The sequence below is a fragment of the Vanacampus margaritifer genome, chromosome 5, assembly GCF_051991255.1.
Source record: "Vanacampus margaritifer isolate UIUO_Vmar chromosome 5, RoL_Vmar_1.0, whole genome shotgun sequence".
NCBI classification, from domain to species: Eukaryota; Metazoa; Chordata; class Actinopteri; order Syngnathiformes; family Syngnathidae; genus Vanacampus; species Vanacampus margaritifer.
In genome coordinates, this window is record NC_135436.1 from 17,180,022 (window position 1) to 17,202,941 (window position 22,920).

The 22,920-nt window shown below is 38.7% G+C and overlaps 2 protein-coding genes across 3 annotated transcripts; one reads left to right on the top strand and one right to left on the bottom strand.

Moving 5' to 3' along the window:
- Positions 1-5,455: 5,455 nt before the first annotated feature.
- LOC144052717 (acidic leucine-rich nuclear phosphoprotein 32-related protein) lies at positions 5,456-7,767 on the top strand. Its single transcript, XM_077567020.1, has 3 exons — positions 5,456-5,685; positions 5,768-5,965; positions 7,245-7,767. Exons 1-3 carry the CDS (start codon positions 5,471-5,473, stop codon positions 7,360-7,362), a joined length of 531 nt encoding a protein of 176 aa, XP_077423146.1. The 5' UTR covers positions 5,456-5,470; the 3' UTR covers positions 7,363-7,767.
- Positions 7,768-8,933: 1,166 nt separating this feature from the next.
- golim4a (golgi integral membrane protein 4a) lies at positions 8,934-21,679 on the bottom strand. 2 transcript variants are annotated; one of them, XM_077566558.1, is made up of 16 exons: positions 21,110-21,679; positions 16,569-16,643; positions 16,345-16,394; positions 16,122-16,175; positions 15,884-16,034; positions 14,486-14,568; positions 14,132-14,215; positions 13,773-13,955; positions 13,439-13,702; positions 13,064-13,329; positions 12,847-12,914; positions 12,722-12,774; positions 11,791-12,009; positions 10,861-10,929; positions 10,527-10,622; positions 8,934-9,783 (listed from the first exon to the last, which is right to left on the bottom strand). In XM_077566558.1, exons 1-16 carry the CDS (start codon positions 21,294-21,296, stop codon positions 9,664-9,666), a joined length of 2,022 nt encoding a protein of 673 aa, XP_077422684.1. In that variant the 5' UTR covers positions 21,297-21,679; the 3' UTR covers positions 8,934-9,663. The 2 variants fall into 2 exon arrangements, with proteins under 2 accessions (XP_077422684.1, XP_077422685.1); XM_077566559.1 differs by lacking the exon at positions 21,110-21,679 and having other exon boundaries at positions 16,122-16,247.
- Positions 21,680-22,920: the final 1,241 nt, after the last annotated feature.

Genomic DNA, 22,920 nt, shown 5'->3' on the forward strand with positions numbered 1-22,920 from the left:
CTCTCTTTTTTTTTTTTTGTATGTGGGTGAGTATGTGTATGGCCGTGCGTGTGAGTGTGTGTGTGTGTATTCATTAGTTCACCTAAAACCTATTTAAAAAAATCCCATACCGTTCACCTAAACCGAACACTTCCAGCCAGAGTCGTGAGGCCGTCAGGAGACCCGAGGAAGGACCAAAGAAAAGAAAGGAAACTGACACCTTTTATGATCCATTTTGCATGCTATTTTCATTGCTCAAGTGCAAATCTAACATTCTGAGTGGTCCATCTTGAAGATTGTCATTGGGCAGAAATTCAGCAAAGGCATACAAAAACGCATGCATGTTAAGCCCATTGAAGACATGTAAATTACGTAGAGGTGTGAGTGTGAATGGTGGTTTGCCTTGATGTGCCCTGCGATTGGCTACCGACCACGCCTCTTCACCCAAAGTCAATTGTGAGAGCCTCCAGCTCGCCTGCGAATGAATGTTTGAAAGATAACTTGTACATTTTGTACAGGGTAATCAAAGGGGAACTAACTACTATGGGCCAGGGATTAATCTCTGAGGAACGCCACAATTAAATGTTGATTTATCATATGCTGTAATAATTATTTTTGTTAATGCTCCATAAATGAGTGTCTTAAAGCACAAAACAGTTTTGTGAACACAAATTCAGAACAAAGGGAAGCCTCCAGTAACATGAGCCATGTGGCAGCAGCAGGCAATTATAAAACAAAGAAGGCAACTCAGGACAAATAAAACATCTTTTATATTTATTAAGTTGCTCTCATAAAGTAATCAAATAGTCAAATAAGATTATTTTTCACCTTGACTAGGTGTGCTCTATCAACCTTGTAATGTTTTTCACCTTCTTCACTGGAACACGGTTGCTAGGCAACACTGGAGCTACAGTCCTGTAGCACTAGGAGCGTCTCACCTGACTGAGGCAGCTCAAGAGCAGGAGGAAAGTTACTCGCAGTGAACGCCAGCGCAAGAATTCACCTCCATGGGTCGGAGTCGCACCTTTGCAAAGCCCAATGCCACTACTCGCAATGTGTTGCTAAAGACTGGCAGAGTTCACCAGCACAAGATTGGGACATGTCCGAAAGGTGAGCTCACACCAGTATTGTTTGGCGCCAAACATCAGATAACACTTTAAGTGTAACCTGGAGTGACTCTGTTAGTGTGTTTTTATTACTTACCGGTAGTCAAAGTATGCGCAAATAGGGAAGTTATTTCTTTATATTCAGTTTTTAGTTTGTTTTTGTGTTATGATGAGTTGCATTTCTCTTGTTTAGATAGTCGTTGGTAAAGACTCTTTTTTTTTTCGTTGATTTGTTTTGTTGTTGTTTTTGTTTTTATGAGGAAAAAAAAGATACAATTTGTTTAAAAAGGAATGTACTTTTCTTTTTTTTTCTGGAGAGCTCAGTATTGATCATTTGGTAATTTTACCGATTTGACATGTCATGTCTCCAGAAAAATACAATAAAAAAAATTAAATTAAATAAAAAGGAATGTACACATGTTTAAATTATATACAGTATGTACCTCCTGTATTTTTTTTTATATATTATTGAAGCTAGCAAATATTTTATAGGAGATGGCTTTGGAAAAAAACCTTTTTATTTTTGTCCATTAATATGTACTTTTCCCCCTTTTTGTCCTTTTTCAACGGCAAAATAAAAACAATTAAAAGAAAAAGTTATTAATTTATTTGAATGTGTGTATGGTAAATTAACTTTAATTTTGTTATTTGTCCATGGTTGAAGTTCCAATTTACCTCATCCACCATTAGACAATAGCAAATATGTTGATTTTGCCTTATGTAATATTTGAAAAGGGTGTAAAGTCATTAGATAACTAAAGCCCAAACTGGTATAATTCAATCAATTATAGAGGTGCACACAGACTATTATAAACCAGTGGCAGACCTGCTCAGGTGTCCCAGGCTGTAACTCAAGCGCTCGGCTGGTGGTCAGGTTCTCACTGCACACCACAGCTTCCGTTACAGACAAACATCATGCGCTTCTCTTTCTCCTTTCAGTTCTTCAGGTGTGAACACTCTCAGCGACAGCCTCCCCAAATCCCACTTGTCCCACTACTCCGAGCTCGGTGTGGCACACTTGCCTGCTTCCGTGCACCGGAGTCCCGATTCTGGGCTTGGATCGACGCCTGTAAGTGACTCACTGATCTGCACAGAAATGCAACTTAAGGAAATGATTCATTTCAGTTTCACTTCAGTTCCTGTCAATTCTGTTCCGTTCATTTCTGAGTTCAGTTTGGTTCCATTTGGTTTAGTTCAGTTACATATTTTTTTTATCATTCAAGGTGCCCAGCCCTTTATAATACAGGATAGGTCCTCGCTCCCTGCATGAAACAGACATAATTAGCCAATTCCATAATGGAAAGATGTACTCAGTAAATAGACAGTATGTTTTTGATTCTCGAACCTGGGGGCATTTTTGATGAAAGCATGTTACAGACCAGGGCTGGACTGGCCATCTGGCATACAGGGCAGATGCCCGGTGGGCTGATGCAGTGCTTTTTAATTGTTATTTTCCTACATTTTACCCCAAAAGACTGGCCCAAAATTTAGAGTGATCAGTCTGTTAATCCATTTCGAATACAGATAGCGAGCTGAAATCAATAAACATCAGTGTCAGAACTAGAGATGGGGAAATGAAGCCTCATGAAGCTTCATGAAGCACTTTTACTATTTTTTTACTCCTCTAGATTGTGCTCTTGATTCAAATATAAAGGCTAGTGCAATGAAAATGTATTACATTTCCACTGCCTTTTTAAACCAATAGTGCCATCTAGAGGAGTCAAAAAATATCACAAGTGCTTCATGAGGCTTCATTTTCCCATCTCTAGTCAGAACTACACGTTAGAAAGAAAAGAGAATTGTTGAACCAATTTAAGATTAAAGATTGAATTGTTGACCAATTAAACAAAAAATCACTTGAAAACAAATCATAGAATTAAATTAATCCAAAGTGAATATATTAAGTTTAATTAATTATGAGTTCATTAAACTTAATATATTCATTTTGGATTAACTTCATTCACTCGCGTGTTACCAAATGAAGCATTTCTTTGAAATTGATCAACAATTCGATGTGTAATCTTTTAAATGTATTCAACAATTCTCTTTTTATGGTGTGTGTGTGGTGTGTTTTAAAAATGGAGAAAAGTGTTGTCATATTTTGTCATGCTTGATGCCAGTGGAGCAGCATCAAAGTAGAGCAGGGCAATTCCTGTGTATGCAATAGAGGATAGTGTCGAGTTACATGAGGACGAGGAGGTTGAAAAGGTCAGTGAGGGAGCGACAAAGCATTCCATTAACCACCAAGCCAAATGTTTCCACATTTTATAGCATTGGAACCGGAATGGATTGGATAATCACACGTTTGCATATTATGATAGCACACCTCCTATTACTGAGAATTTACTACCTCATAAGAATTTTAAAGTTTTACAAGAAAGTGCTCGGTCAAAAACGTTTTGTTCTTTAAAGGCCACCTTACTCCGGGGTCTAAGAGGCTAAACTCATTTGGATTACAAATGAACAGAGCGAACGTACAAGCCATTACAGTGCATTTTCTGTACATGCTCACCAGCCAGTGTTGATATAAAACACATTTTTCAGTATTAATAAAAGGGAATAAAATTATGTCTGACTCAAATACATCAGTTATAATGAACACTAGTTATATGTTAGGGGTGCTGAGATATTTGAACCGAGGACTACTCCACTGTGAGGCAGATGTGCTAACCGCTAATCACTGTGCTACCCAGCTGAGATAATAAATCAGAAAACAGATCAACATACCCTATTATTTAGTTTAATAGGGCAGCAGTGTAAGAAGTTGCCGTATGTATCATCAACCAAAGTAAAGTCACACTGACTGAACATTTCGACTGAGGTAACATCAGGTAACAAGCACATTGCTGCGCTAATGGCCATTTATGCTTTATTAAACTGCTGTGTGCCATTACACCAGCATCCCCCCATTTTCTACTGCCCCCCCCCTTCTTTACACCATTATGTCCCAGCTGGCATCAGATCAATGAAGGCAGTTTGATTCCATTTTGTGAGAAAACGAGAATAAAATGCTTGGCACTTTTTGTGTGTGTCAGTTTTTACTCTTTGTCATCAACCTTTTGGGCGTAACATTCTTGTCTTTTAAGCGGAAAATTTACAGTAACGCTAAATGAAACTTCTTGTAAAATATTTAACTTGATGAAGAATCATAACTGTCACATTCCTGATTTGAGGACAACTTTGTTGAGTCATTTCATGCCTCACCCACCACACGCTTTTCTCCTTTGCTCACAGCTTCCAGCCAGCCGCTTCCGGTTTGCTTCGTGGCATCACCTGCCGCAGTGTGACCTCACCGGAGATCAGCTGACCTGCCCCAGGGTCCGAGAAGGTGTGCCTCAGTAGGACATAACCTGCATTGCATCAAAATGAGATCGTTAGGGGTGGGAATCTTTGAATGTCTCACGTTTCGAGTCGATTGCGATTTTTGGGTATGCGATTCGATTAAGAACAATTTTTGATTCAAAATGATTTGATTGACAATGATTTTTGCTTCAATTTATAGATGTTCAAGGAATCGTAATGATCTACTCCAGTCTGACTCGCTAATGCTAACTAGTGCGCTACTCATGACACTTTTATCACTCAAAAGAATGTCTCCACACTGCAAAAAAAACAACTTTAATTGGAATAACTTGATTGTGACTTTTTCCTTCTACTCTCTAATGTGGCTACAACTTAACAGTGTATCAGACCGCGTGGAACCACACTGCTCCTAAGTGGCCAAATTGGGTACCATATGAACAGCACTCCCAATAAAGGCACGCACAAACAAAGGGAAGACAGTGTAAAATAATTTAAATAAAATCGATTTTGGGACATTTAAAATAGATTCTGAATCATACTAAATGAGAATCGCGATTCTTATGAGAATAGATTTTTTTTTGGCACATCCCTGGAGATCATTATTATTTTGAAGGTGTATCTGACTAATACAGTATTGCGACTAGTGAATATTTAATGTCACTGTCCCCCTTTTGTACAGTGGCTCAAACGGAAATACAAATCAAAACAGGTCCTATGTGTTTTTATTAATTATCGAAAGGATTGCGAGTGTTTTATCTGTAGCTGAGGTTGGTTATGATTTGTCAGCTGGCGCAATTAAATTCAATTATATACCAAGCCTCTTGCTCAGCCAACTTGGAGAAGCTGACATTGGATCAACTGTTCTAACAGTCACTGTTTTTAGAATCAGATCGGCAGATGATGACATAAAAAAAGATATCTGATGTCACCCAAAGGGCCATCTGATGAGGAGCTCTTTCAAAGACTGGCGGATTCGGCCTGTGTGGAGAGATGGAAGAGGAAGAGGAGGAGGGAGGAGGAGGAGGAGGGGCAGAGTTGGGAAGAGAGAAGACAAGAGAATTGGGAAAACTGTCTGGTGAATTATGACATTTTTGTTATGTGTGACAGAGCTAAAGATAAGTTATTTCCTTCTAACTTCTGCCTCCTCCCAAAAGGAGCTGAATCTTTCCTACCAGGATTTGGGCGACGCTTTCCAGAAAGAAAACTTTCTCCGCATACTCCGCAGGTTGATCCGCGTGGAGCAACTACAGTTGGTCAACAACTCCCTCAGCAACCTGAGTTCTGTCCGTCTGCCAAGGTCAAGAAGAGCATCACTTCCTTTCTCCATAAGAACCTCGTACAAAATAAAGCAACTAACACTTTGCTTCTGCTATTTTCAGGTGCAGGATACTAAACCTGCATCGGAACCATCTGGTGTCTTTACGCCAGTTGCCAAAACTTCCGGCCGTGGAACAACTTTGCTTGTCCGAGAACGCCATCAGCTCCCTGGCAGGATTGGACGCATTGAGGAACAGTCCTGTGCGATCCCTAAACTTGAGCCTCAACCCAGTCACCTTCTCTCAGGACTACCGCGCACGGTGGGAAGCTAAAAAAAACAAAAACAAAATAAAACCCAACTCATTTTACAATCTATTATCGTGACCTCATATGGTGATCTGGAGGATTTATTTACTCAATTCAGGCATTTCAATTTCTGTCTGTGTCCTCATTAAGCCCTTTAGCTGTCCTCATTGTTTGTCATGCAAGCTACAGTTAGGGTTTCATGAAATAAAATGCACACGTCAAGAACCTTAGCCAACACACTCATAATACAAGAAGGATCAAGTCTAACCCTGGAGAACCCACGGGGTCAAATTTGGCCCCTATAAATTCTGCTACTCAAATAAAGTTGTTTTTTTTTTTTTTTACAAATTTAACTTCAAAAGTCCATTGTGCCACTTCTGACCCCTGCATGGGGCCATCTAGTAGATGAATCTTGCACTTACATGAGCCAGAGTGGTGGTGACAAGATGGCTGACAACATGCTGTTTTGTTGCGCTGGAAATCAATCCAAACAAAACCATCTTCTCAGCAAACCATCAGATGGTAAAATTGTGTTTTTTTTGTTAATTTATTTCATATCATGTTGCAGAATGCCTATGTTTTATATATATATTTTGATAAATTAGCAACTCTGAGCTAGTTCAAAAAACAAGGGTTAAAATGGAAAAAACATATAATTTGGTGTTCAGTGAACTTATAGCAGTCATTTAATGTATAATTCATAATTTTCCAAGGGAGAAAATGGTTCTTGGGTTCTCCAGGGCTAAGTAAACATTTTGCTGAGATTAAGTGTGCTTGGCTTGTAATACACGTTTATCCCTTATTTTCGTTTGTTAGCTAACGGCCAGTCAGAGCTAACACCGTTGTAGTCCATTCAAATCGTATTCTTTCTTCTTCTTCTTTTTCTGCTTCTTCTTCTTCTTCCTCCGGATACATGTGCTTATATGTTTATTTCATGAAACAATGAATGCAGATGGTATGTTATGTTTGGTTGCTATAGTGTGAAAATAATGAACACAATTGACATTGACATATAAGAACCAACCGTTCAATTCTAATGATATATTCTTATAAAATGTGTACTCACACTTGGCTCCTGATCACCCCTGACTAACACATATCTTTACAACTGATATTGATTGGTTTAGTTTGCTGTCTAACAGTGAATGGAAAAATGGAAGGGTGAAAAAAAAAAAGCACCACTTTGTACCAAACAGACACTAGCCCACATGGCCAGTCCAGCCGTGGTGTCCTAGTAATATTTTTGTCAGTGCATGCACCAATCATGCCCTCTTCTCCCACTCCTTCATGCAGTGTGTTCTCCTGCTTGCCAAATCTGGAGATCCTGGACGGAGTCCCGATGCTACCAGAAGACCATCTCCATGCTGGACTACACTTCCTACAAATCACAAGGATGTGCAACATTTTGTGACATTTTCCAGGGATGGATACATGCTGTGCGGAGTCACGTCAACTCAGAGGAGAAAGGGGGATTTTTATTTATTTATTTATTTTATTTTATTTTTTTTTTTTACCTTAAGCGTGCCAAAACTATTGCCAAAACCACCATACTTAAAATACACTGGTAGGCAGTTTGTTGAAAGATTAACCAGTTATGGTCGCGTCTTGTTTAACCCTGGAGAACCCAAGAACCCTTTTCTTCTTTGGAAAATTATGAATTATACATTAAATGACTGCTATAAATTCACTGAACACCAAAATATATGTTTTTTCAATGTTTTTTTCAATTTATTCCCTAATTTAGAATTAGGGCGAAATTTGACCCTTTGGGATTTAGGGGTATCATTTCGAAAAATCTGAATAACAAAAACTGTCAGTAAACTATTTAGAATTTAAGAAAATAATCAATCAAATATACAGCTACATTGAACAATATACTTTTTTTGTTTTATTTGTTGCATTTTAGCCATCTTGTCACCGCCACTCTGGTTTATGTAAGTGCAATATTCATCCACTAGATGGCCCCATGCAGGGGTCAGAAGTGGCACTCTGGACTTTTGAAGTTAAATTTGTAAAAAAAAAAAGAAAAAAAAGGTCTTCGTTATTTAAGTAGCAGAATTTATAGGGGCCAAATTTGACCCCGTGGGTTCTCCAGGGTTAAATTGTGTCTTAGTCTTACTGACGATAATGGAATGGCGAATTACATACCATTGAACATGCCTGTGTACATGCTTCACCGTGCTGGGATTAATTATTCATGGTAATATTAAAAACATTAACCCTTGTTCTCTGATAGTCCACCAAAAATGATGCTGTACTGTACTGCATGAGTACAGCCAATCTACTTATGCATCAAGTTGCCTTATTAAAGATCATTAAAGCAGACCCAAACTACCACTTACATGCCTCATTGGCATGGGTTTAAGTGTGCATGTTTTATCTGTGTGTGTGAGCAAAGAATAACGTCTCCATGTTGGTGGGGGAGAGACCATTAGCGCTGCAGTGGGGGCGATTAAATGCAGAAGACAAGGTTCGGGTCAGGAAGAGGAGCTTGTGATCAGCAGGGAGTAGTTTTAAAATGTAATCAATCATCTACAGCTGTTTTACTTTACAGTTTTTTTCCCGCTAATGTCATGGGCAGGCAATGTGATCACAGTTGGGAGCTGGAGCCTGGTCACAGCAGAATTTCAATTACAGTGAGCAATTAGAAGACACATTTTGCATTACTTAATGTTGGTATTTAGGCAATATGCCATATTGTCATCTTCTTAAAAAATATTTGCCCAAGTCATTTTTTTGTGTGCAAAAATTATATATTTTTTGCCTAAACCATCTCATGATATAAATGGTTTAATTCCTGAAAAAATTACTTAGTTGATATGCCACATTCACGAACCCTTCGAAATGTTATGACAATGTGTTAAACATTGTGTTTTTATGACAATATCATACCACAACTCATGGCTGTATTGTTGGCAGGTTTATTTAAAAGAAAAATGTGAAATGACCTAATTATGAAACCAATTACCAGCTCAAACAAAATACAACTGAAATCATCTTTATTCAACACAAAACATTGAATTGACAAAACATGATTCATTAAATCACACTTTTGCTTAAAATACAGTTGAAAAATATACAAACAGACAGCATGTGTTTTTATTGTACATTGTAACGAAAACTGCATGAGTTGACAATTTGAAATAGTTGTGTAGTGAACAGTTGTATAAGGCAGTATTTGCTAGTTCACATGTTAACTTTGACCTCTCTTTCCCTATATTATGCATTCACAAATACAAATTGTCTTAGAAGAGGCATAGGTACGGAAAGGCACGTGTCGGTGTGACGAGCTTAGTTTTGAGTTGCACCTTGCATGATTGTCAAGAGGCGTCACAGTCAATCAACAATAAATAAGAGAACAAGTGATTGACTGGAATGCCAGATGGACATTTGACTGTTTCTCTTTTTTTATACATACAGTACTACTTTACCTTTTTTACTTTACAGTCATCTGAATGAAAATACATTATTTGCATTTAAAACAGAGAGGGCATGAATATAAAAAAAAACAACAACATCGTACAGCATATAAAACCATCTCCACCCTTTACATTCGGTCCAATTGCACAGTGAAAGCGGATCAGTTCCGGCACAAGCCTTCGCCAACTCCAGACGTCCTGTCCCAATCGTCCTTCTAGGAGTCTTGACTGGATGGCTGTTAGCTTCCTTTTTGGGAACGAGGAAGAAGAACCTCTCAGTGTTTATGTCAGATTCACATCTCTGCCCGTCGATTGGTTCCCTTTTGTCGACCAGGCCCCTCTTCCTCAGCTTCCTCTTCCTCGTAATTATCTTCCTCAGTGTCTTTGCCGTGAGCCGCCTGCTTGTGTGGTCCCTGCATACACGTGTACGTCATTGTCACTAGTGTCTTAACAAGCACATTTTCAAAACATTTAGTAGGAAAACCGGAGGTCGACAATGTCCACACTACATTTGAACAGATTGCTTCACTATACTTACCATCCACACAATTAGACGGAACATCAAAATTGTATATGAAATGAAAAATTCTGCCTGACCCTATTTCCTTCTCCAGTGGCCAAGGATGTTTAATTGAACTTATGTAAAAGACCAGCCGCAGGAGCAAGACACCTAATTTGAATAATTTATTAAAATATGCACGGCACTCTGTACGCAATTTTTTTCCCAATATCATTTTTTACTCTCCTTGGTTGTGTTTGTATCCACACCGAATTAAGCCACTCTAACTTCTTTTCCAACTTATTTTCTCTCCTCCTCCAAATCTCTAAGACCTTTCTTTTGGTTTTAATTATTATTATTATTTTAATTCCTTATTGCCCCAGAGTGCTCCATGCAATACTTTATGTTTAAACTCAGCTGCAACCGGTGATGTCTTAGTGTGTTTATTTTCTGGTTCGATAAAGGATTTTATTGATTTTGATTGAACTCACTGCTAAGTATCACACAATAAAAATTGTGAGAATTTTCCTCTTTTAATTTCATTTGATTAAGTAGTTGGAAGCAGTATATTGACCATACTGGACAAATACTACATGATCTTTTGTAGGCTGTGATGTGTACAAACAACCTAAAAAATGGATACACTGGGTAACTTACCTGTTCTATGTTCTCCTCATTATATGTCTCTTCTCCATCCTCCTCCACTTGGTCCTCCCGCTCCTTCTTTTCCCCACCAGCAATGTCATCCTGAGCCTTCAAGGTCAGAGAGGCACGACAATACTGACTCACATAGTTGCATTAAAACAATTGGATAAAACATTTCACAACAAAGACGTTGAGAGTAAGATATTGAGTGAACTAGAGCACCCCTACTGGTTGCAGTACTGCACTCCATTTTAAGTCAAGCTCTTACAAAAATAGCAACATTCTATTACGGTACTAACAAGACAGAATTCTTAAAACTATCGCAACAAATAATGGTGTCACTCACCTCCTCCTCTGCTTCCTCCTGGTACTGGTCATCTAGATTGTCTTCCTGCTGATCCGGATTTCCAGCAATCTGGACAGACACACACACACGTTCGCTAACGTGATGTTATATGGACACTTGGATCATGTCTATGGAGGACCAAAACTAAAAATAAATAAATGACTAAATAAATGATTAAAAGTGAAAATAATAACAGATATAAAAAAATATATATTTCAAAAATTAAATTAAAAATATATAAATGGAAATAAAAACAAACATGTATCCTTAAATTTAAAAAAAAGTCAATATAAATTAAAAAAAAAATACAAAAACTGATTCAAAAAATAAAATAAATACAAAAATAAATGTCTAAATAAATACAAAAATAAATATATAAATGGAATTAAATATCAATAAATAAATAAAAATGCTGTGCTCTTACATTTATTTATTTCATGCTGCAGACGGTCTGGTCTGTCTGCCAGGTCGAAATGTTATTCAAATGAGGGGGCCGTTCTAAGTGTGTCTTGGGTTGGGCTCCGCTGTTGGAAACTGCCTTTCAATGAACGAGTGAGTGGGTCGGCGAACTAGGAAGTCTCGCCATTCAACATTTATTTTTATTTTTTGAATGTCGTTTTTTATTTTTGTATTTATTTTTACTTTTATTTATTTATATATATATATCCCTATTTGTTGTATTTATTTCCATTTATATATATATATATATATATATATATATATATATATATATGATTTTTTTAAATTTAATTTTTGAATTATATTTTTTATATCCGTTTTTATTTTCACTTTTATTCATTTATTTAGTAATTTGTTTATTTTTAATTGTGGCAGTTTTGGTCCTCCATACATGTCATCCTCATCGTGTTGGCCTCAATCCTGTCAATCCTCACTGGATATATTACATTTCTTCTTAGTGCCTTCACTTACCACCAGCTCGTCCTCTATAGCAGGATGTTGGTGGCCTTGGTGTGAATCTACGTGCTGGGCATGTGCTGCCGGCTCCTCCTCCTCCTCTTCTTCATCCTCAACCACCTCATCCTCAGCAGCATGATGATGTGACTGGTCTTCCTCTGCTTCTTCAAACTCGTCCTCTCCCTGGTTGTTGGTGTCATCCTCAGGGTTCAGCTCACCGCCGCCGATGACACCCTGAGGTAGAGTCAAAGTGAATGTTTTTTTTTTTCTTTCAGTATCTCTAACAAGGTTAAGAACAGCTGGTCTAATCTATTTGTAGTATCAAGTAGTAATGCGACATTCCCAAAAAAACTTCTGGAAATAATTTCTGACCCATGACTAGGAAAAAGTCTCTTACTGACCAGGGAAATGCTTTAGCTCTAATTTCCTCCTCACAATCTTGAGGCACAAACACCAAACTGATGCTAACTGAAAGAGCTGTAGGTAAACATGTTCATAAGTCTTTTTATTTTGCGTTTTCTATATCCAGGTAACTTCTCTGTATACTATGAGAATAAACTCCAACGTTACTTAAAAATATATATTTTTTATGAAGTTAACAGATAATTCACTTGATTTTTTTCTCATTTCCTACAGGAAATTTTGCTCTGAAATTGAAATAATGGAAAGTCTTCAGAGCAGCCTGAAACAGGGCATATCAAACATATGGACATAGAAATAAAAATAGTGATCCACATTTGTTTTACTTTTACTGGAGGAATTTATGTTTTCCATTTAATGTTTTGAGTCCAGAAGGAAACCATACCTGCTTCCAAACGCAAATGCAATGCTATTATCAGGCGGTCTGCGCTCTACAGAGGGCTATTGTAAATTTTGGTTGTAGTAAGTAGATTTAAGTGGTGTATGAACACTGTTGTGCACATGCAAACAAAGGACAAAAAAGTACCTGCTGACGACGTGGCACCTTCATGTCATTGTGTAAAAAGAGAGAATGTTTTTCTGTGGAAAAAAGATTGAAGCAAATGAGTTCAAGGTTGCAGGCACATAGATGGCAAAAATGCTCTGTTTCACCTTTTTTATTGTCATTCAGATGCACTTGGTCTATATTATGGTCCATATTTTCATACTCGGCCTTCTTCCTGAAAACAAATGACAAGAATGTCTTAGAAATGGCACATTTCGAATTAAAAAGTATTCATTTGCTGGAAAAACATGCCTATTGTGACCTTATTTGGAATTTATCTTTACGTCACTCCTCTGCATGTACCTGACTGTGATTTCATCTGACCTTTTTTGCTCCTCTCTTAGCAGTTGCTCCCGTCGGTCTGCCTCCTGATGTTGCTGCTTCTCCCGCTCCTGCTCTTGCTTCAGCTTGGCCTCCCTCTCCCTCCGTAGCCTCTCTCTCTGGGTCTGCAGGGAGTCCTGTCGCATCTGGATCATCCGGCGCTCGTCGGCCTTCTGAGCCTCCAGGCGCTGCTGTTCCTGCTGCTGCTCGTAAGCGGATTTGGGGCCCTCCACCTGACCGTGTGCCTCTTGCCGGTGCTGGACTTCTTTCTGGACAAGAAATGAATTACATTTATTTGAATGTAGTAATTAAATGAGACACAGCAAATTAAATGTTTTTCAAAATTGGGCTTGTTCACATAAGCAAACTTATTCTGACATGTTGGCTATCCAAGGCGTTCTCATCTGGCTGTTCCACTTCTAGCTCGCCTTCCTCCTCCTCCTGCTGCTCCTCCTGCTGTTGATCCGGGTCCTCCTCCTCTAGCTTTTGAGGCTGTCCTGCTTGGGCCATCTCCTCCTCAGCCAGCTCCCTCTTCCTCTCTGCATCTCCATCCTCTTCTTTTTCTGACAAAATGTTCTCCGACCTGGTGGGGTGAGACTGGACCTTGGGCTGAGAGTGGGCCTCTTCCTCTTGCTGGTCCAACTGAGACAAAATTTTCACGTGAACAGAATTTCTTTTGGGTAAGTCAAGAGGAAAAAAACGTTCACATTACCCTGGATGCAGTATCATGGTGATCTCCTTTCAGGACAGGCACCTCCTTATTTGGCTGCTCCAATACGAAGGCCTGCTGGGACTTGGGATCTGGTTGCTGGAGCACAGGGTTTTGCTCGGACTGTCTCAAGTTCGGTGCCTTGTTCAGAGACTCCTTCAGCTCTTTGTATTCATTAACTTGTGCCTACAATAGCAGGCACAAAACCACAAGAGGTAAAACATACAGATGCAGAAAAAATGCTTTTCAGTTGAAAGCTTAGACTAGTATTTATTTATTATTAACACAGCAGCAGGCACAAGTCTTATTTCCATACTATGTTGTTCCCATGTTGGATGAACCCCACTAAACTGTCAGCCTACCTGAGCTGCCGCTAGCGCATTCTTGTGGTCTTCAAGTGACAGTGTGATCTGATCGTGTGACGTCTTCAGGTCTTGATGTCTCACCTGAATACACAAGTGCAATACAATAGATGCAGACACATGTCCATAACAGGCTCACCAAAGAAGACCATATGAAAACTGACAAAACATGCAACAGGCAATATTTAATTCAACCTAAAATGCCTATTCTCACGTAAATTCAGAATAAAATGGCACTAATTTTTATCCTTCCACTAAATTATTTTGAGATCCCAGTGTCTAAAATCTATTACACAACACAGCATATACATGACTGTATTTACCAGCCTGTCTGATAAATAACTTAAGACTCACCTGAGCATCCTGCAGTTGCACGTGAATGTCATGGTGGGCTTTCCTTAGCTGCTTATTTTCCTCTCTGAGGTTATATACATTATCTGCAGGTAGAAAAGGGAGGCTTAAAAAAAAAAAGCATGAATTCTTAATTGCATTTCCTATAGTGCAATATTATCCTGGGCTGCTTCAAGAAATTGGTGTTTTCTCAAAGGGTAGGTTAAATACAAATTTTAAGTGTTACAAATTCCGCCTAAAATGATTTATACACTGGCCAATTTTTTTGTTACAGTGAATGCTTATTTATCTATCTCTTCCCTGGAAATGTAGGCATTAGGTAGCACCCAAGGACCACTAGAGTAGCCCATGGGCCTATTCTTAACTCATTTGCTCTCAAAAATGTATAAATACGTTCTAGTTTTAATATTACCAGTGTCCCAAAAACGTAATTATACGTGTTTTATGTTTGTTTTCATGCTAGAGCATACAGAAGGCTTTGATGCAGCTGAAGAGAACAGTTGAAGCAATGGTAGTTATTACAAAAACAGCCAGCAGGTGGCAGTAGAGTATAAGAGATCAAGCAGGACCACGTTGAAAAAAAGCTATTTTCTGCACAGTTTTAAACAGATTTGTGAATAATGATGAAACATAGATATATTCTAATGCTAATTGCTGCAAAAGTGAAAGAGGTGTAAATATAATTTTCTTTTTAATGAATGAAGAGACTCTAATCTTTCTTTTGGTTCTATGTTTTTGTAGCAATAGAACACAATATTCTGTGAGCCTTGCAAAATCTGTCAAAATCCAGTAAAACAGCCGGGAGCGAAGGGGCTTGCTTCAGTGAAAATGGCTGGGAGTGAATGAGTTAAAATAAATCACCAGTGGTGGGATATTGCGTTTTCCTAAGAATGCTGTAGAAGTGACCATTTGAAAATGTAACCACAGAGATTTATAGAAATTGTGCATCATATTGACATTTCCTACCTTATTAACAGAAATCATCACGATTAGTGTTTTTAGGTTGGGATACATAATTAAAAGTAGCAATACAATTAAGACAATTTGAGCAAATTTGTTGTTTTAGAAGTGTGTACCAAATGTAGCCCTAGCAATGTTGTAGAAGTACGCATTCCAAAACACTTGCAGAGATTTACAGAAATAAAGTGTTGCATATTTATACTTATCCATTTCACAACTTATTTACGAAATCCTAACTGTGAGGCATAATTCTAACCACGAGCTATATCAACATCCTAATCATTTGGGTTCCTGATTAAATGTAGTTCCCAGTTAAGTCACAAGGTGGAGACAAAGTATAAATATTGAAAGTGTAATAATGCAACTGTGTGAAAACAGACTGAGATCAACTCGAACCATTCATTCATATTTTACAATTATTTGAGTGACCAAAATGAGCACCTTTAAGCTGGGCCACCTCGCTTTCTTTGACTTGCTGCATTTTGTCGTAGCGCTCTCTGTGCTCATCGAGCAGGCGACTGTGATCATTTCCCTGCACTTGATGCTGCTCCTGCAGATCATAAAACTGCTTCTTCAGATCCTCGTGCTGGTTCTGAGAGACAGGCGCAACCATATGGTCATTCCTTCATTTCATATCATGAACATTTCAGTGTTTTGTTGGGACAAAGTATAATCGAACCTTGAGCATCTGATGTTGCACGTGTAGCGAGCTCAGTTTGCTGCTGGAGTCTTGCTGTGTGAGCACACAAACAGAATGTTGCAGAAACACACTTCTCTTTATTGTTCGGGCTTACTAGTGAAACAGCTAGAGACACACCACACACATTGAACAATGGGAAGCAGACGGACACAAAATAAATATATTTGACTGTATAATTGGAAAAAAATGGAAAATCTTGTACCTTCTCCTTATTCAGTGACTGCTGTGATTCAAGTTTGTAAACCAGGTAATCTGGAACAGAAAAAAAAGGTTTGTTTAAAAAAAATATATCAAACTTGTTTCAAAAGTGAACAGCGTGACTTTTGAAGCCGACACAAGGCAAATTAAGCATCAGTTTTGGTAATTCCACATAAAGTGTCTGTGTGACATCTGAATGAGACAAGACCAAATATTCTATTGTTTCACCTTCTTTGGCCTTTTTGTGCTCTAACCTCTCCTTCTGAAGAGACTTCTCCAATCTTGACCGATGCTCATACACCACTGCAAATGTGAAAAGATCAACAAGAGGGAAACATTGGGAACCGGTGACAAAGCAGAGAAGTTCAATTGTGAGCATTTTAAAGCAAGCATTTTTGATTGATCATTGACAGTACAAAATTTACATCTTTAAGTTAGGAGACTTAAGACCATCCTGAAGATGCTTTTGGCCCTTCATTAGACCTGGAGTACAAGTTTAGGAATTAGGAGCATAGGAAAAAAAAAAAAACAATACTTTGATCGAATTTATCTTTGTTTTGTATGACATACAGTACAACACACTACTGTGGGATAGTGCTTCCCAGATTTCATAAAACTAACACAATGGCCACTGCATGTTTATGGACGCAAGTGCACTATATGGACACAATTACATACACGGGAAACGAAAACACACCATTTGCAGCTATAGTTATATAGTTTCCTTTTGTGCCTGTTTCTTGGAAGGGTGGGGAATTAATCACAGAGTGACTCACAACACAATAGTTTGCCAATAACAACAAGAGTATTACATTTGCAATACAGTGATCAGTGATGCTATGTACTGGGGGCGGGGGGGGGGGGGGGGGGTGACCCATGAAAAACAATTTCAAGAAACAGACTCAAGAATACAACATTTTAGTGAACCAAATTATGCACTTTATCAGTAAAAGGAGAGAAACTGAAATGAAAGTATCCGTTTGATTATACTCGTATTGATTAATACAGACGCTCCCCTACTTACGAACATTCGAGTTACGAACAACGGTACATACGAACATGTCTGCGCACATGCGCGAATGTCAAAAAATGTTCGGAAAGAGATGCTGTAAGTTAGATTTTGTAATGCGCACCTTTTTCCGAGTACTGTAGTGCTTCTTTCCGCCGCTAATACCGACGCTTGGCGCTGTGAGAGCTCACCCAGCATTGGAGGCTCAGCAACGTGTCGAGGAGGAGGAAGAAGAAGAAACGCCTGTCGCTCATAGATAAAGCCATCGCACTCTTCGAGCAGAAAGACCCAAATATTGAACGTTGCACAAAGGTTGCAAATCAATTGAGTGATGCCATACAGTGCTACCGCATCATTTATGATGAAAAAAGAAGAAAACTGTGCAATCGTAGTTAGATCGCTTCTTTCGGCCAGTTTCTAGTAAATCCTCCAAGGAAGATACTCATCAACCCTCATCTTCTTCTCCGCGACCCTCAACTTCTTCCTACATTGAAGTTACGGAGGAGGAAGTAACTTTTGAAGCCCATTCCAGCGACGACGAAGAACCTCTCATGATATAAAATTCTCCTCTTCCTCCTCCTCCTCTCCTTAAGCATCGAGTACATCTTCCAAAAGTAAGTTAAACTTCATTTTATTTATCTTATTACGTACATGTACATACTGTGTGTGTCTCTCGCTCTCTCTCTCTAACATACGTAGTACAGTACAGTACTGTACGTATTCTCTTTAAACATAAATTATAATACAAAATATAGCACTGAAGCAACTTACGAACAAATTCACCTTACGAACGATCGCTCGGAACGTAACTCGTTCGTAAGTTGGGGAGCGTCTGTATCAATATTGATGGCGTTAACTTGATTTTCAGTTTTTTTAAGTTGAACACCACTCCACTAGTACTTTTGCTGTAACAAACTGACCTCAAGTTCCTACAGACCGAGATGAGACTATCCTCCAAAATTCGGATAAGCCAATCATACGTGCATGTTTTGAAATGGGAAGTATAGAAATGAGAGTAAACATTGGTAAGCTGAAGAACTAGCATTGAAAGTTTATATTTTGTACCACTTGATGGATCATCAACAATAGATACAGGTTGGTGGGCACAATAGTTAGACTACAGAGAGAAGCAGCAAGTTGCCACGAAACCAATATTATTGACATTGTCATTCTGTAGTTGTGTTGACCTATTTCAAAAGGTTACTACCATTTTGACACTTAATGTTCCACACTAAAGCATTTTTCCTTCTTTTTCTTTTTTAAAAACTATACTGTAAGTGTAAAAATAGTGCGCCGTGGCCTTTACACTGTTAAGATATAATAACATGTTGATATTGTTACATCTCTATTAATTACTAGTATAAAATGTCTTCTACAACATGCACACAGACACAGTCCTGTTCTCTGTTGTGGAAGAATCAGCAATCATTGTCTAGGTTTTAGACTCATTTCCAATACAGCCTGATGAAAGTGCATTAGCGGAGTGTGAAACAAGGCAGCACTCTATGGAGATGACCTTTACAGGTCTGCTGGTATAGATAGGGCAATGATTGGATCTGTTGAGTGGGCTGGTGGCTTACAGCCCAAATGCTGTCAATCACAGCGCAAAGAGGTCAGCACTGGTTGTTTGAATGCTTTGGTATAATTTGCGTTAAAAGAAAGACAAGATGGGCCATGTTAGAAATGAACAAAGTTCCTTGTTTGTTTTTTCTGTGTGTGTGTGTGTTTGTTTTGAAACTCCCTCTATAAATTGCCTGTACCGCTAATCCCCATTCGTAAACTTAAAATGTAGGACATAGAAAACGTCAATCAACAGTCACCCATGGATCTCAAGTTACACAAGCAGTATAAATGCTGAATGATCAATTCCACTATGTGAATACAAATGCGCTATGCAAGATAATGGCCTATTCCAGTTACAACTTCCATTGGTGTGTTCTCAGGAAGCAAACAAGAAAAACAGGTACACTTGAAGCACTTTTTTATCTTTTTAAATGAAATCCCTTCCAAATCTGACAAAACGAGTTTGTCATCATACCACTTTAAAATGGCTTTCACGTATTCCTTAACAGCTACTCAGCATTCTGTAATGGAACAGAAATGTGTCAATACCAGTGAACGAGCTGCCCCATTTACACACCATCAATGAAGCGACGCTACGGCTGGAGTTGGCCTAATGGGCATAGCATTCTATTAGGCCTTCCGGACTTGGAGAACCTGTGGCACGGTGCCAAGCCATAAAGAGTCTGTAAAATGGGCTTTTGTCTTGAAATGGAAACGAAAGCAAATAAGGCTGCCCACTCAGAGACAAACAAACAACAACAAATATTCTTATTCATAATGAATGAATATACAGGCCAAGAAAGTCCGTTTACCATCTCGTATTTTTAAACGAATGACATAATAACACCAAAGCAAAAACAAGCTAAGTGCAACATTCTTGAGTTGACTGTGTTTAAGGGTATTAGAAATAAATTAACATGATATTAGTTTGATGATATACAGTAGCTAACACATATTTCCGAGTATGTTAGTCTTCTTCTCTACCACCTTAGTTTGATTGTATGATGTTTCAGTCGAAAAGAAGATGTTACGTGGGGCAATTTGCTTCCAAGAGAGTCAGAACGTCGGCCGGACGATGATAAAAAACAAATGTGTAGACCGGTTAACATGATTGTTGAGGGACTGATCAATTAACTTTTATGTTGCTTAGTTTAAGGCCACAGACATATATTTTGGTAGTGACATGGATGGAATTCATTATCACAAGCTAAACTTCAGATGATATTAGCTAGCGCTGATGAACTGTAGCAGATGTTTTTGGCTTAGCTTGCGATTTATAGCATTGTCTAGGTTGTAGAGTATAGACTACACACAAGTGTGTGAGTGTGGTGTGTGCATGCGTGCGTGTGTGTGTATTTAGCATTAAACCCCACTACCTCTGAGGGTAAAAAACAGACAATCCACTTAGCTGGCAGTTGAGCTCTTTGCGAAAACCTAATCTGGTCAGTCACAAGATTAAACAGCACCCGGGATAAAGGTCATGACCTGTCTTTCAGTGATCAACCATCAGACTAGAGTACACTGTACTTACAGCTGAGTCGCTACAATTTACCTATCTCTAAGATCCGGGTGCTTTACGTATGGTGGTCCACTATGTAGTTTTTGCTGTAGTAAAATAGGTAAGAAGAAGTGGGACAACTTTGTCTGTCTAGTAGTGTACTGTAATGCCTCACACCGAATGGAACTCAAGTTTGTTATTATTAAAAAGTTCCAAATGGCACACAGATGAGTATTGATGGGCGTGGAGCACTAGAAAAACATAAAACTGTAGGCCCATATGCTTCCAGTTGAGTTGCTTTCCTATTCAACTGACTTCATTATTTGCGCCTATAATTTGTGTCTAATCTTCCGCAGTCTGCCATGTACGTGTAGTTGCTGCAGAGTTGGAGCTGGGAGTGATGTCAGGTAAAACGAAATGCGACAGCTTTTTCTGGTTTTGATTTTAAAAGTATACTAAAATGCTTCATGCCGATTTGAAATCAAGTTCGAGATATTCTTCAGTTACAAATTGTATTTGATCGGATAGGCACAAAGTCAAGTTTCACAGAAAATCCTTCACAAACCCACATTTGACAAATACTAGCGACATCCCTTGGCTTGATCTAAACAAACAACGAGCTCAAAAAGGAATTATTAAACCGAGCGTGGTGCAACAACATGTCACGCGCAAAGTGAGTCAACACGTCACCGTGTTTACCTTGAAGCTGAGCCGACAGTGACTCTTGGTGCTGCTGATACTTGAGTGCCATGGATTGTGTCCTCTTGAGCTCCTTGTTCATCTCGTACGACACCATGCCGCCGTACATCACTCCGCAGACCACCGTGAGGAGCAGGAGAACCTGGAAAATCCTCCGCTGCCTCCGCGAGCACACCCCGTTTCCCATGTTGTACCCGCGCCCCTCCCCGCCGCCTGAGCGAGTAAGCTCCGTCTCTGCTGCTGGAAACTTCCCGACTCAACTCGCGATCTCACCTCTCACTCCTCAGTCCAGAGACATTTGCACGTAGGCGTGATGAGTTGAGGTAAACATTACTTTCGCACGGTAAACAGTCTTTCGTCTCACTTCTAAAGTGGCCGCGCAGATTTTCCCTGACGACTCTTCGTTTCCAGAGATGTAACACGAAACTGGCCCCCTTCTCTTCGTTGCGTTTTTCTCTTTCTGATTTAACCTACAGAAGTTGTGTGAAAAAAGTTAAGTCTGAAATCGCCAAACAGGCCTGCATGGCACCTTTAACTTAAGTTACGTGTCAACCCGGTAGATCTCTGCCATCCAAACTAAACTAAACGGGAAGTCCCGCCCCGCGAGGAAACAGTATTTACATAGACCCGCCCCTACAGAAATACCGTTCACCTATTGGTAGTAAGAGATGTCAATTAAAAGCAGCCCGTGAACGAGTGGTACTTTTATGTACGCTGTTATGTTCATCCATTCAATTGTATTCATTTAGGTGTCACACCCTCTGAAAGCGCTTGCCTTTACATTCCTAGGAAATTAGTGCAATCATGCATATATGTTTTGTTCTAATTAAATCATCAGTGATTAGCTTTGCCATCTTTTCACTAATCTTTATCGTGATTAATGATTAGAGATGGGTAGTAGAAATACAGTCAAACAGACATAAAGACAAACAATGTAAGTATTTTTCACTCTTTTGCAAATTAAACAGGTTCACTTGTCATGTATAATTTGTGTAATACCCCCAATATTATTATTTTTAAAAAATATGGACATAATACATGCATTCTGTAACCTATGTGTAAATTATGTGCTCTTATATTTCATTTCCATTTCTCAATGAATAGATGAAAGATCCACTATTCTAACTCAACAACAAAGGGTTTGAAGCAAACAGCAAAACACACTGATTTCCCCCCAGCGCAATGGGCTGTCTTGCATAAAAAAAAATACTATTCAAGCACAGCACTAAACTGCTGAACAGCAAGCCAACGTTAAGTGTAAGAGCTAATTTTGTGCCCCCCCCCCCCTTCAAAAAAATAAATACAATAAAAATAAATTCACTCAAAATTGTAATTATTGAGGTACAATGTCTGTCCTGCATATCATTCAAAATCCACAATAAATAAAAAATTGCCTATATGTAAGGCAGTATAAAATGCAATGTAAAAGCAACTGCCATGTCTGTCATCAGGTTAATGGTGATATTACAACTTAAAACTACAGTTGATGCATATTTGCAATTTGGTACCCACAAATTTGCATTGTGACGGCGGCTTTTTTTATTTCCATGATTTTTTTCTTCTTCAAAATTTACCAACCATAACATTTTTCAGTTTTGACTGACAGGGTCAGAGAGGAATTTACCAATCTGCTCAATACTGTGGCTGAAGTTGGCAGTGATATAGAAGAGCTCATAATGGTGACTGTTTGTAATATTTGACCTTCTCATGTGGCTACAAATATATTAGAAACATTTCAGAATGATGGTAGTGCAAATCAACCCCAACCACCCATCTTCATAAAACTGCACAAGACCTTGTTTTGTTTGCTA